Here is a 16,263-nt window from a genome sequence, read left to right on the forward strand (position 1 = left end):
ATATATATATATATATACAGTCAAGCCCGAAATTATTCATACCCCTGGCAAATTTTGACTTAAAGTTGCTTTTATTCAACCAGCAAGGTTTTTTTTGACCGAAAATGACACAGGCTTCTCCCTGAAGATAATAAGACGATGTACCATAGGCATCATTGTGGAAAAAAATATTTCTCAGCTTTTATTTACATTTGAACAAAAAGTGGCATGTCCAAAATTATTCATACCCTTTGCAAACTGTCACAGTCTATGGGAAAATCCAAAGTTCTATACCATTCCAAATAGTCCAAGCTGTTCTACAGCATCCTAATTACCCTGATTCATTGGAAACAGCTGTTTTAATCAGCTTAACAGGTGAAAAACAGCAGCTCTCTGCAGTTGGTTTGTGGACAGTCATGGCTGAGACAATGGAGCTCACTGAGGACCTGCGGCTGTGCATTGTGGCTGCTCACAAGTCAGGAAAGGGCCGCACTGTGGAAAATCTCAGAGGATGTGGTCGGAAGCCAAAAGTGACACCTGTGCTGGCCAGGAAGATAGTGAGAGAGGTGAAGAAGAATCCAAGGATCACCAACAAGGCATCCTGTTGAATCTGGGCTCTGCTGGTGGCAAACGTTTTTCTTCCAAGGGGCACAGCAGTCCAAGGGACACTGCACAACTGGCTGGGTTCCACGGACGCAGACCAAGGAGGACCGCCACTTTCCTCCAGAATAAGGAGACACAAAAGCCCGCTTGGCCTTTGCAAGATTGATCAATCTGGCAAAGAAGGAAAGACTCTGGTCTTCTATTTTATGGGTCAGATGAAACAAAAATAGAATTGGTTTGGCCAAATGATATATCCTTCATTTGATAGAAAAGGAGAAGCCCTTTCAACCCTAAAACACCATCCTCACTGTCAAAACATGGTGGGGTGGAACCTAATGCTTTTGGGGGTGTTTTTTCAGCCAATGCACCAGGGAACCTAATCACAGTAAACGGCACTATGAAAAAGAGCAACACAATCAAGATTCTCAACAACATCAGGCAGTCTGCAGAGAAACTTGGCCTTGGGCACCATTGGACATTTCAGCACGACCAACCGACCCAAAACACACCCAGCAAAAGTGGTGAAGAAATGGTTAGCGGACAAAAAATTAACGTTTTTGCAGTGGCCCGGCCAAGTCCTGACTTGAATCCAATTGAGAATCTGTGGAGGAGCTAAGATTAGGGTGATGGCAAGGAGACCTCCAACCTGAAAGAGTTGGTGCTCCATCGCTAAAGATGAATGGGAAAAATACCAGTGGAGACATGCAAAAAAGCTGGTCAGCAATTATAGGAAGCGTTTGTTTGCTTTAAATAGCCAGTAAAGGCTTTTCTATTGATTATTGAGAAGGGTATGAATAATTTTGGACATGCCACTTTTTGTTCAAATGTAAATAAAAGCTGAGAAATATTTTTTTCCACAATGCCTCTTGTACAATCGTCTTATCTTTTGGGAGAAGCCTGTGTGTCATTTCCGAGTCAAAAAAAACTTGCTGGTTGAATAAAAGTAACTTTAAGTCAAAAATTTGCCAGGGGTATGAATAATTTTGGCTTGACTGTATATACAATGGTGGCCAAATTATTAGAACACTTGGCATATTTAAGAATTTCAGTTGTTTTTGTTGAATTGGCCAATTAAAATACCCATAAAACGGAATAAAATATCTTACAAAGTCATCATCATGGCTCTATAAACCATAGAATAGAGCCATTATTAGGGAGATTTAGGTAAATTTTCCTTACAAAAAACAAGCTAGGCCTATTTCACTATCAATGTCACACAATCATGTTCCTTCACAGAAGAAGCCAAATTACTTGTGTAATCATTGTCAGGTGTGATTGTGGTTAAATTGATGGTGATGCAAGAGTCTTAGGACACAGCTGTTTGATTCTTTTGAATGTACAAGGCCTCTCCTGCTCATTAAGTGATTGGTAACATCAGGGTTTTGTCACTGAAGCCACACCACCAGTTGGTATAAATCCAAAGCCTCTAGAAGTTGTCTTGAAGCACATGTTGCTCTTTGAACATGGCTAAGGTGAAGAAGGAGCTAACGAGTGAGCAACAGGTTCGAATAAAGGCCCTTTTTGATGCTGGCTGGAGTTACTGCCGCATAGCTAAGGACTTGAGATGCAGTCCAAGCACTGTAAAGTACACTTTAGACCGCCAATTCACACCAGAACCGAAAGGGGAGAGGTAGAAAAAATAAACTTTCAGACAGACAAGTGAAGCATCTCAAAATTCGGTCTTAAGGACCGAAGAAAGACCTCACGAGAACTGCGTGACGAGATCAACACCACAGTGACTAATGGTGCAACAGTGTCTTCAAGAACTGTGTGTCAGGAACTGGGAGAAGAAGGACTTGTTGGCAGAACAGCAGCAAAGAAACCATTACTGAAAGAGGAAAAAATAGAGTGAAATGCCCGAAATTTGCAAAAGAACACAAGAAATGGACAAAGGAAGATTGGTACAAAGTGTTGTGGACTGATGATACATATATATATGTATATAAACTTGTGAAAAAGATATGTATTGAAAGCAGTTTACAGTTTAACAATAGACTTTATTGTCCAAATGACATCAGTGCACTGAAATGGGAATCCAATAAAATAACTAGAAATAAAAAACATAAAAACAAATATACACATATATATATATAACTTGAATGAAAACAAAGGATCAAACATACATAAAATGCTGCCTATATAACTTGACCCGAGCATTTCTCACTGACACATGACCATAAAGGATATTATGTCATTGACAGGTGACCAAATGAAACATACTGTCTGTAACCATGATTAAAACCACAGATTTCTCTGGTTGGAGAATTGATAGAAACATCTGGGATAATGTAAGAACACAACTCAACAACATACAGAACATAGGTCTAGTTTTCTTTAGACATTTTAATGTGGAAAAGTTATACATTATAACTCGTGGTCCTGAACACTCCAAATGTCCAGGCTTCAACTCATTCATCTACATCAGAAAACACAGACTGATCTTCTGAAGTTGAAGTTCGACCTGTTCGAACACGTGCTGCTCTGAAGCCTCTAAGGTCATTAAAAGTCAAACTATCTGCTCAGATAAAAGAGAGAGAGAGAGAGAGAGAGGGGCAGGCAAGAACAGATTTTACAGGGAAGTGCTGAATGTCACAACAGAGCATCTGCACCAGTGAGATATCTAACACTTTAACACCTTGTGTTAAACCTGTTGGTTTGCTGAATTGAAAGACAGTATACTGTCAACAGTACCTGCTGACAACCTCAAGTGTCTGTCCATCTAAAACTAAACTGGATGTAAACCAACAGTGACACAACCACAGTAGATTAATGCATAGAGCTGTCAATTCTGAATGAGATGTCCTAGTTTTAGCAGCAACTCTGATGACATCACAGTAACAACTGGAGATTTTATCCCCACAACCTTCATATTGCTTGTTTTGTCTGACTAACAGTCTAAAATCCAAATATTCAATTAACAGAGACTAAAAAAACAAGGAAAACCAGCAAATCCTCATATTTGAGAAGGTGAAACCTCAGATTTTTCACATATAAAGAGATAAACGACTTAAACGATTAACTGATCATCAAAACTGTGTGAATCAATGAATCAATCAGCTAAATGTTTCAGTACTAGAAAGAAAACCCTCAACCGCTCAGTTGCTGTTAGCAACAGTCACAGAACTATAAAATGCTTTCACCAAGTCTTGTCACACAGTTTCGGCTTGTCTATGTAAAAATGGAAGAATGTTCTCCAGTGTTTCAAACATAAAAGTGAAGACAAAACACAGTTCAGTGTGGGAGTGATGTTATCACAGCACACAGACACAGCAGGAACATTACTGTAGCCCAGGCTGGTCTGAGAGCAGTGAGCTGGATGTCTCACTCGGACGTCATAATCATCTCAAGAAATACAGAACAGGGGTTTCAGATTTCTACAGCATATGTGAATTTACATGAAATAAAACCAGGCTGCATCAGCGCTACTGAAATTCATCCTTTCATCCATTACCACGTTTGCTTTTAGGGTCCCAGGGCGGCTGGAGCCAAACCCAGCTGATGTTGGGTGAAGGCGGTGTACACTGTGGACAGGTTGCCATTTAACAGCAGATAACATGCTTTTATTCATCATCCTATTCATACCAGAGAATATATGTGATGGATGGAGGAACGCAACAGCTGCATCTGCCTCAATAACATGAAATATGTTTTACTGCAAAACAAGGCAGCGTTGTACTCAAACAGTTCTCACTGTGTTTGTTTTCTACCACACTAACTCAAGTGCTGATGAAAATCTGTCCATCACAGGCACCTTCTGTCAAACAAGCTTGCCTGGAAGCAGTATGATGAGGTTTTCCGATTAGAAACATTTGTCATCTTTACTCCGTTAACAGTATGTGATCGTCCACTGTGAGTCAAATGGTACGTGTCAACATCCTGTTGCAGTATCATTGGGCTCCACTGATTTTCGATGGATGTGGGAACATTAAACAGTGAACCAGCTTGTAGGAGAGTGGAAAACACTGAGTCTGTTTTTTTGTACCAACAGATATTCAGTGTAGTTGGCGCAGATAACCCCAGCCTGAGGCCTGGCAGAGGGTCTCTTATTGTGCCCATCAAAGACTCCCTTTAACCCCCAGAGTCACATGGACACAGGGCTGCTTGCCCATGTCACTTGGCAGAGTGCATAAGGAAGACAACCACATCATTCAGAGGACTGGCCACAGTTTATACTCCTCTCCTCTTGTCTCTCTCTATCTTTGTTGAATGTCACCCCCACACCCTAAAGCAACACTCCCTGCATTTTCTGATCTTCAACAGGATTTCACTGATACATTAACAAGTTAAAATACTGAGGTGATTAATAATGAATATATTCATCTTTCTGTCTCCACCCAACACACTGATGGTGTCAAAGGACGAGACCAAAATGATCTATACTTTTCTTCTTCGTCACCAAATCCCACGAAAAGACTCAAACCAACAATGAACTGATCCAACTAACAACAACTGTCTGTGTATTCAGAGCCTGATGTATCTGATTCCTCTGAGCCATAGAGCTGCATTGTTTCCGAAAACACAGTCAAACACATCAGTGAGTCACAGTGTAGAACTGAGACATGTTCCTTCATCACAATGAGCACATACACTGTAATAATAATAATAATAATCATAAACTTTGTCTGTATAGCACCTTCCATACAAGTAATGTAGCACAAAGTGCTTTACAACATGCACCAACTGCTTCACATGAAAAGAAAAGACATTGTTAAAAACATTGATCTAAAATGAAAAACATTAAAAACATTAATGGAAAATGAGACAAAATAATGAATAAGATAATAAATCATTAAATAAGCAAAGAAGTGCTGAGCAGTACATAAATGTGGCGTAGATTATTTTGACCTAATCCCACCTACACCCTCCTACTGTTTCATCTGTTAACCCACAGATGAAAACAATTAACAACAAATGAACTGTTTCCTTCTGTTTGAGTAACATTTGCTATAAACTACAATGTCCAGCTGTTTGGAGAAAGTATTAACCCTTTTCTGAAAAATGTACCTATATTTTATTTCAAAAGTTTATGTCTTCAGTAGGAATGTATGGAAATATATAGAATGGCACAAGCCTCATTGCTTTTCCTTCAATATCAATTTATCTGCAAGTATTTAATGTTTCCTTTCAGTATTATTTCTATCATTAGTTTTACACACATACACATCTTAAGTGGTAACCTGTGCTTCTGTGGTTTGTAGTTTGCCGAGTTATTAAACCGACAATGACTGATTTTTAGCCACTTGAGGGCAGCAGAAACAAGTTGTGAACACAACGCTGACATGTTGGCCTGCGACATTATGAGAGCGGTGAGAGTGAACCAGAAGAGTAAAGTTGTGTCCAGACAGATAAACAATGAGCTGAAACTCGCTATAAAGCTTTGTAAAGCAGAGTGAAGTTGCAGATTTGGGGGATAACTTGCTGTGGCTTCATCACTGCAAGCGATCCCCTTCAAACTCTCAGTTATAACTTATGATCCTAAGATCTTTTACCTTATTAAAACATGTAGGTGAGAACAACCAGGATCCAAAAGACCAAATCTAAAAACTGGTCAAAACGGCAAATTTAACAAAGCCTCTTCCAGAGAAGATCTGCAGCAAATCAGCGTTTATTCAGATTTTTACATATACTGTATGTACATATCTATGTAGTTAATAATGAGGGAACTGAGCAAAATATCTATTTGAGCCATCTAATTCAAAAATATTCACTCTTCAAAAGAAAATCTGAATGCATCCACAAATAATGCAAAATAAAAAAATAAACAAACAAAAATACAGAAAAGGTCTTTCTTCAGCGTTTTTAAGCCGGAGCCTCCTCCACATTGCCCAGCAGCCAATGGCATCAGATACACAGGCACACGCACGCCAACACCCACACACAATCCATACACGCATAGCAAAACACATTAAGCTCTTTACAAAGCTGTGCATTCACTGAATGTTAGTGTTAGTGTGTGTGTGTGTGTGTGTGTGTGTGTGTGTGTGTGTGTGTGTGTGTGTGTGTGCGCGCGCGTGCCTGTGTTAGATGATCAAAACGCTTCTTTAGAATAAACATTCCTTCCTCTGCTTTCATCCTTCCTTTCTCCTCCTCACTCACTGGTGTTAACCATTTCCTACATGGAGCCGCACATAAGCACTGCACACACACGAGCAGCAGACGCACACGGTGCTCAGGCTCCCCTGCAGACACAGCCGCACTTCCAAATGCATGAGACTAGCAGGCCTGGCTGAAAGCACGAGCTAGACTTTGACAGTCTTAAAATAACAGGGAGCAGCATGCATGTGATTTCTCCTTTTACATGTCTAAATCTAAATGTGCTCTCATGTAAATTGAAAAAGCATTAGTATAAACTTGCATTAAGTGAAGTGGCTGAGAGTTGTGCCACTGCAGACACTGACGTGACGGGGCTGAAGGTGACCAACGCAGATCTGCTCTGCTCATCACAGCTGAACTCAGGGAAAAGACAGACTTGTAGTGTTCAGTGTTTATGTAAGAGCAAAGCAGCAGAACTGACACTGAAGGCAACACGCACGCACGCACGCACGCACGCACGCACGCACGCACGCACGCACGCACGCACGCACGCACACACACACACACACACACACACACACACACACACAAAGCCTCAGGGATTGAGCCAATTATAAAGACACTCTGTATTGAAGGAACTGTACACATTGGTTGGTGTAGCATAGTTGCAACAATATATTCACAGTGTTTCCTGTTTTAAGACGTGGCTTCTGGCCGACTGTCTTCTCTGTGGTTATGGGTCATTCTTCTGTCTGAAGCTTCACTTTGCATTATGCATTGATCTGCTATAAATGGGCCCATACAGACCCAGACTGTGACGGACATGGACACTAACAGTTCCTCTTAAAGAAAGACGTCAGCTGCAGTGATCAGAGCTTGTTACGACTAAATCAGTCACTTTTCAGAGCGAGCTACGTCTGTTGTTCGTGGTCAAAACAAAGACATTTGAAAATGTCACCATGAGCTCTAGGAAAGAGCTCAACATTAGGTGAGATTTTTCAGACCTAACGGTGAACTGATAATTAAAATAATCATCAGTTGCCTTAAGTGTCAGTGCTGCGCCCCAGATGCTGACAAAACACTGTAATCAGCACTGGTGCAGCTCCTCACTACTCAGAAGTGAATTCATTTGTCTGTTTCAGATTGCATAACCAGTGTGTGTGCACAGAAAAACATCACTGGTGTGCATTCTTTTACAGTCAATAATAAAGATTATAAAAATGTAGAATGATGTTCTCTCTGATTAACATTTATTTATTCAATACTTCTGACACCAGCATGAATAAGTCATCGAATAAATACTCTGACACACCAGCCAATCAACCTAATGAAGGTCAGATCTGTGCTGTTTTTAATTTTAGGTTTGTAGCTGTGCTACATTACACTAAGAGGCTTATGATGAGGGCAATTCATTGCAAGGATAATCTTAAAACAACAGCTGATAATGACAAATTCAGCAGGAAGGAGGCAAAGTTCAGACTCAGAGACTACTGACAACACAAAATGCATTCCTGATGTTCGATTTAACTGAGTCCAGAAAACAGAAGAGTATATGTACACACACAAGATTTTCTGTAAACATCATCACTGCTGTCAGTCTAATGGGAAGTAATTCAATGAGAATAATTTGGCTAAAATGACCCTGCAAACACAGAAAGTTAAAATGCTCATTTAATAATGCTCATTTACTTCCTCAGAGACATTTCGAAGAAAAGAACTAACTGCAGTTAGTATTAAATGGCAGTAAACTGAGCTCTAACAGTTCTGGAAGCAAAATATTCCAATGGAAGTGAAGGTCAAGTAATCCAAAATTAACCTAATTACATGAAGGTGTGTGGGGGGGGGTGTTAATGAATTGCATCACAAATTATGGAAATTATAGACAACAGTTTACATATTGGCAGTGACTCTCTCAGCTCTCATCATCTTGGCCGGCAATGAAACAAGTGTTGAAATGCTTTAGGCAAGCTGTCGCTCGAGGTGCTGAGAGGAGACTGAAGGCAAGACACAGCAGAGATAAACAAGAGGCAGGAAATGTTAACATCTCACTGCTGCTGCAACACACACAAAAACAACAACCTCCATTCAGTGAAATCACTTGGAGGTGGTCTAGTTTCCGACGAGGAGGTGCAGCTTCTGTTATTTAACATGAGTCAAAATACGGTTCGCAGCAGGAAAAAAGAAACAGATTACATAAGAGAGTTAAAACTCCTTACTGAACAAATGCTCTGTCACCATCCACACGCAGGGAGATTCATCAGCTACATGCCCATCAAATCTGCATGATGCAGGTGTGTGATCTGACTTCAGCAAAGTGAAAACAGTCTTACCTTCTCCAGCCGTCATGGTGCAAAGCTGCCCTCAGCTCTAAAGCCAGAGAGGAACGATGCTACACAGCCGATAGCTCAGCTCAGCTCTCTCTCTCTCTCTACAGTCTCTACCCTATATCTCTTGCCTACTGTTTACCTCTTGGTCCTGCTACAGAAATGGCTGCTTTGTTTTGCTCTTCCCTCCCTCTCTTCCATCTTTCCCTCTACAGTCTCTCTGCCCCCCTACGTCTCACTCTCCTTCTCCCTCCCCTCCCTCTTCCTTGCCTGTGTGACAACACCACAGCAGAGCTCAGCGCTCCCCCACTCTGCCTCCATCTCTCATAAGTAGATCTGCGTACGTATTACAAGTATGAAGATGAGACAAGACAGAATTTGGGAATTATGTGTCACAACCTTCACAACTGAAATCCCTTGCAAAAGGCTTATAGTAGATGTCCGCATACATTTGGCCATATAGTGTCAACTTTCAACACTTACTCACAATCTTTATTGTACATAATCCCTCCCTCTTTGCTAGTATTTATCTCTTCTCTGTACACTGAGTTTATTTTGGAGCTGTTAGCACAACTGTCACACTAAGCTGAAGGCCTGGGTGTGTGACAGCGCAGCTCATTCCCGCATCCACATTAACACCACACGTTCTTCTCAACTCGGAGGCAAAAGGATTTAAATTAAAATGAGACATCATCTGCAGTCACAAAGTCAATTTCAGCGCAGCTGTGAAAGAGAAACGTGGAGCCAAGCAGCTGATGGTGATGAATATGAAGCTTCACTATCTAATAACTGTTAAAATGAGTCACATTATAGCGTTTTTCCTCTCAGCTTTCCAAATGAACTTTCAGCAACTGTGTAGACAGAATTAACTCAAGCGGAGATTACTGGGAAGGAAAAAAAGTCTTTATTCATTAGGACTCATATTCTGCAATATAACTCCAAATAAACAAATCAATTCATATCTACAAACTAAAAAGGTGAACAAGATTTTAATTGTCAGCATCTTGAAATTAAAGCAGATTATCAACCATTGGATGCCAACCAGTGGCAGTTTCTTGGACTTGTGTTATAAGAAGAGTCATTTGTTCATCACATTATTTATTGGATTCTTTGTACTGAGTGAATCTGCTTTACTCTTATTTAATGATAAAATAATTACTGACCATTATGGAACTGCTTTAAAGGGGTAATCCAATTATTTATTGAATCAAAAGGAAAAAGAAAAAAATCAAAGCAGCAGATGCCATGATAGTCTGAGTTTAATTCCCTAGTATGGATCTGGCTCCCAAAACCCTGCATTCTACATTTCCTATAATGCAAGTCAGCAGGGTCTTTTGTTAGATACTTCACACAGCCCCAGTTTGGCTTTCTGTTAAACCTTAAAAATTGAAATAACCCCGATGACATCATCAGGGTTATTTTACCAACCCCCCATCCTTAAAGACAAGCTGGAAGGGATGGGGGTGGATCCCTGCTTCGTGTCCTGGATTGTGGATTACCTGACAAGACGACCACAGTACGTCAGGCTGGGTAACTGTGTCTCAGGGACAGTGATGAGCAGCACTGGGGCTCCACAGGGAACTGTTCTGGCTCCGTTCCTGTTCACCAAGTATACAGCCGACTTTAAATACAACTCTGAGTCCTGCCACATCCAGAAATACTCAGATGACACATCTATTGTGGCGCGTATCAGGAACGGGCAGGAAAAGGAGTACAGGGATCTGAAGATGGCCTTCAGTGAATGGAGCGACAAGAACTGCCTCCTTCTGAACACCTCCAAGACCAAGGAGATGGTCATGGACTTTCGGAGGTCTAGGCCCACCCTTCAGCCAGTCAACATTCAAGGGAAGGACATTGAAGTGGTGCACACTTATAAATACCCAGGTGTGCACCTGGACAGTAAACTGGACTGGTCCCTGAACACTGATGCCATCTACCTGAAGGGGCAGAGCCGGCTCTTTTTCCTCAGGAGGCTCAGGTCCTTTGACGTCTGCAGTGAAATGCTGCACATGTTTTATCAGTCAGTGGTGGCCAGTGTACTCTTTTATGCTGCACTCTGCTGGGGCAGCAGCATGTCCAACATGAACACAAGGAGACTGGACAAGCTGGTCAAAAAGGCTGGGTCTGTGCTTGGCAGGAGTCTGGACTCACTCAAGACTGTTGTGGAGAGACGCATGCAATGTAAGATGGAGGCCATCTTGGACAATAACAACCGTCCTCTCCACAACATTCTGGCAGGACAGAGAAGCAGTTACAGCTGCAGCAAACGTCTCATGTCACTGTGCTGCAGAACAGAGAGGTTCAGGAGATCCTTTGTTCCCACTGCCATCAGGCTATACAACACCTCAGCCAAAGGATGTGGACTCATTTAATTATTATTGTTTATTATCTATTATCAACTATTATAATATTATTACTAATGAGCGACTGGACACATGAATTTCCCCTTGGGGATAAATAATCTATCTATCTATCTAGAGACACAGACAACATCATACAACTTATCACAGGCTGAGCAGTGCTCGTTGTGAAACGTGTCATTACAGTGTCACATGTAAAATCTGTGTAGTGCCCCTTTAATGCTGCCATACAAAGGAAGTCTACTGTACAGTATAGTGTCAGGTCAAAATGTGTTACCAAAATAAACTGCAGATAAAAATGGGTGGAAACAGAATGACAGCTCTTCTTTATGAAGTTCAAAACGTTTGCCATTATCCCCAACAAACTGAAAATCAGAAAACTATAGTATTCATTTAACCAAGCTACAGGAGTTTTCATTCGGGTTGAAATCAGGCTGCATCACACACATTAGGAGAAATTTAACAGATTTCTTTCTCTCTAATCTCGTGCACATACTACAAGATTTGAAAATAATGGTGCAACACACACTACAGGATATTATTAAGATTATTCTGACACACCTCATGGGATCTCACAGGGAAAAATATGTCAACAAAATGGAGACTGTGGTGGAACAACAGAAAACTAAAGCAGAAGGTTAAACGAGTCTGGATGAGAAACTGTTTGGGGAGATGCGGTCAACTCGAGCTGTCTGTTCTTCAGCGAGAAGTAGAGGAGGAGATTTAACTTCTTATTTTCAATATCTGTCAACAGCAGAATGCTAGCTAATGTTAGACTGCTTGGCAACACTGTCATCTGAAACTGACATAATCACAATCATGATCATCCCGATTTTAAATGCTAAATATCAGACATGTTTGATATTCAGATAATCTGGGCCGAACATTGGTACAGACCGCGGTTCAGAACCCCGCTTGTTGGGGCTGAATCAGGCTGAAACTCCTGTAGTCTGAGTCAGGATTTACTGCACATCAGATTTGTTCTGGAGTGGTATCTGGGAGGAGGTGCTGCAGACTGTTTTGAAACGCTGAGTCCTGTCTAACTGTATTCTCCTCAGCTCAGCTGTTCTCACTGTAAATGCACAGGAACAGAGTCAGCAGTGAAGGTGTTAGAGCACTTCCACCTGACACTCACAAATTAACAAATACTGGAAGAAACATCTGCCTTTTTATTGCAACTGCATCTCTTTTCTGTGTATTTTATAGATTTATAACATTTAGAGTGACTCCTCTGGAGGCCTGTTTTGGTCTTTGGCTCCACAGATGGACATCTGAAATCTCCAATGGATGCCAAACTCCTGTGGAGAAAACTCATCCAATCTAACTCCTGTCTGGCCTGCAACATGTCCTCCTCCCCTCTTCCCCACACACACACACACACACACGCACACGCACACGCACACGCACACGCACACGCACACGCACACGCACAACATGGAAAATACAGTCTAACAGGAGCTGACGTGCCCAAATGGAGTGTCAGAAAGACAAATGGTGATACAGGAGAGAAACAGCTGACGACAGTTACAATTCGATAAAAAGGAAGAAGCCTGCTATTTCACTCATCATAAAAAAGAAAGTTCTGCTGTCACGGATAACTCTTGAATTTCACCCTGCACCACGTGACAAACAACCACAGATCCACAACACTGTCCTCAGCTCAGACCACTTCATCCTGAGCCCTGATTTTCATAGTGCATCTGCTCATCCTCCTCTATTTCCTACTGTGCTCGATGGGGAGGGAAGCTACACAAACAATGACTTGACCAATGTCTGAGGGAGATCGACAAATGTTTTCTTCATGGATGCACATCAACACCATAATCGCCACATTAGAAACAAGGGAAAGAGAGAAAGTCAACAGCAAACAGAAGCTAGAACAGGGAGCTGAAATAAGGACACACAGATGGACTCACCTGAGCCGGAGGATGAGATCATGTTCCCGGATCTTTGGACTTCATCGAATTTGCTGAAAATTACATTCAACCTATAAAAGCAGACAGAGAGCACAAATTAAAAAAAAATGCAAATAAGTGATGATTAGTATGTAGAATGGAAATGAAATAAAAGAAAAAAGAAAAGGGGAGTAAAAACTGAAGCAGAGAGAAGGATGGACAGTAAAAGAACTGTGGACCAGATGACTGCTCCATCCATCCCTTCAGAGGTGGGAAGCTCTCCCTCTGCTCAGTGCAGGACGGACGGCCAAGACCAAAATAGACAGCGTCCAAAAACTGCCACATAGATGACGAACTGGCACTGAGGCCAGAGAGAGAGGGAGGAGAGAGGGATGGAGGAATGTAGAGACATATGGTCCAGGGTCAAAAAAAAAAAGGACAAAGAGGAGAAAAAGGTAACAGAGAAGTACTGTAGGTTTGCTGAAATGTGATATAGAAGAAAAAAACAAACAAATACAGCTTGTCCAAATCTAAGATGTGAAATTCTAGCTCACTGCTCAAAGGGTTTGTCCAAGTGCTGATTAAAGCACACAGTGACCTCTGCAGTCTGAGGTATGAAATGAAGCCAGAGAGAGAAACCGCAGGAAGTTGTACCTCCATCTAGTGCAATTCAGTTGTTTGTTTGCTTGACAACCAACTTAATGATAAAAACATATCATTCAAACTAAAATACAGTTTTACAGTCGACCCTACAAGCTGGACTGGATGAGATCAACCGTTTTAGTTGAAGAAGAATATAAACATAGTTACAGGTTGTCTTAAATAGGCATTTAACCTCTGACTGGGGAGCTGCCGAGCTGAAGTGATTACATTCACCTGTTTGTCTTCAAAATGTGATGAATCTTACTGACAATACCAAATAACATTTTTACATGTATGTTAATTTAACAAAATAGGATGTTGTGCCCTTTTTATGCTCTATAAAAGCAATGAGAAAGAACAGGTTCAACACGTGCATGTATAAATGACGCCGTGAGTTCTACAGTTGTAGTGTTCAAAACAGCCACTAGGGGGAGACCTATATATGGAGTGTTGTGGCCTGCTGCCTCTTTGTGTCTGAACATCTACGCAGCACTGTCGCATATAGGCTACACTGATGTGCTGTGTTTGTGTGAATATGAAAGGGTGAGAAATTATACGAAACAGTAAAAACAGAGGGATGACAGGAGAGGGGCAGATGTAGTGAGACAGGTTGGCAGCTTCATGTTGTCATACCGTGACTGTGGCAGGCCTTTTTTGCTGAGATCCATCCTCACCCTCTCACCCACATGTCTGTAGATCTCCACCAAGGAGCTCATTGCTCCGTCACGAACCTGATGACAACACCACATAAATTAATTTACAACTTACATAAATGTGAGTCTCTCTTTAAATCTTTACTACGTTTTTACTCAGCTTTTCCTTTGAAAATGTTTCATTACATTTGGAGCTTGATCCAACTGTTAGAGGAACAGATCTGACTGGTAATACCGTCAGAGGGCTGTAATACTTCATTCTTCCATTTGGGGGAGGCTCAGTGTTGAAGCCTGATGGTGAACATGAGAGAAGTCTACCTCTCATCAGGCAGATACAGTGAAACACTCTCTGACATTCACTTCACAGTGATATGAAACCCTCACTTTTGAGAGGTTGGAACCAGCAAATGATATGTTACATTAATTAAGTGATAACTGTGTTAAATGGTTTAAATTATTATCAGTGTCGTCCATTAACCTCACATTACATCCATGGAAAAACACTTTTAACTAAAAACAACACAAACTACTTTGAGATCTTTAAACCCAAGAATGAAATACATTTGACAACAGCAGATGTGGAAGCATGACTGGGCTTACCTGACTTGTGGGGTCCCCCAGGAGGTTACATATGTGGGGAACAATTTTACTCAAGGTCAGGCCTTGAGCTCCATATCTGGAAAACAAAACAAACAAAAAAAAAAATTCAGCCTAATTAACAGATTAGCTGGAGGGGATGTACAGTGGCTTCAGACCACTTCACACTTTATTTTAAATGTTAAATTACTGTTTTTTCTCTGTCAATTTAGACTAACAACCCACATTGACAAACAGAAAGTGTGTTTTCAGATCCTTTGCTGTCGTACTCAAATTGTGTTCAGGTTATTCCTGTTTGCTTTAATTATCCTTGAGATGTGTCTAGAAGTTGACTGGAGTCCACCTGGGGCAAACTGAACTGACTGGACCTGTAAGTCCCACAATTCAAACTGAAAGTCAGGACCAAAGCCAGCCATCAAGTCCAAGAGACTCTCTGAAGACCTCCAGATGAGGACAAGAGAAATCCACGAATTCCAGGCATTTACATTATATAATCAAATGATGAATACCACAGACCGGTAAAAATACAAAGAATGTTAATGAGGGTTTTTCTTCTATTGTTACCAAGATGACAAACACCACAGAAATGGGAGGAGGCATTAGGCTCACGTGTTCAGTGTGGCGATGAGGCAAAGGCACACTCCTTCTCTGGTTCTGTTGTTCTTGTGCTTGAAGCCTCCCAGCATCCTGTCCCAGACGTACTGCAACACAAAACATTACAGCTCACCCATACTATGTTTTTGAGGCTGACACCGATGCTGATATTTGAGGGTTCCTTTATTGGCCATCAGTAATTTCTTTAAAAATAAACAAATAACAATCCTGATACAGATCCCTTGGGATGCTTGATTTTGAAGAACTGTGACCAGAATAGAGACTGAGCTTCATATTTGACAGTCTAAAATAAACTAGTCTCTGGTGGACAAATGATGTAATGCTGACACTGTTTCTAAATGACCTTGACCCTGCTTCTGACATTTACATCAATATATGGCCAAGTATTTTATTTTTGTTGTTGTTATGAATCATTGCAATAACATACATCAAACGACAGGAAATAGACAGCAACTACCCCGACAGTCAATAACCATTTTATCCATATCACCTTTATCATGCCTTGCACCAATTACTGTACAAAAAGGTACAGAAAAAGAACTGGCTATTCAAAAGGTTAAAT

General features: G+C 41.1%; 1 protein-coding gene across 1 annotated transcript in view; it reads right to left on the bottom strand.

Annotated features, from left to right (window-relative positions):
- clasp1 (cytoplasmic linker associated protein 1) overlaps window positions 1-16,263 on the bottom strand; it is a 91,703-nt gene that overhangs the window by 43,004 nt on the left and 32,436 nt on the right. The window contains exons 4-7 of the mRNA XM_022740491.1: window positions 15,696-15,787; window positions 15,090-15,165; window positions 14,470-14,567; window positions 13,216-13,286 (exon numbers count right to left, since the gene is read on the bottom strand). Coding sequence (XP_022596212.1) covers window positions 13,216-13,286; window positions 14,470-14,567; window positions 15,090-15,165; window positions 15,696-15,787 — 337 coding nt within the window. The remainder of the gene's footprint in view (window positions 1-13,215; window positions 13,287-14,469; window positions 14,568-15,089; window positions 15,166-15,695; window positions 15,788-16,263) is intronic.

This window comes from Seriola dumerili, unplaced genomic scaffold, assembly GCF_002260705.1.
Source record: "Seriola dumerili isolate Sdu_G_001 unplaced genomic scaffold, Sdu_1.0 BDQW01000052.1, whole genome shotgun sequence".
Lineage (NCBI taxonomy): Eukaryota > Metazoa > Chordata > Actinopteri > Carangiformes > Carangidae > Seriola > Seriola dumerili.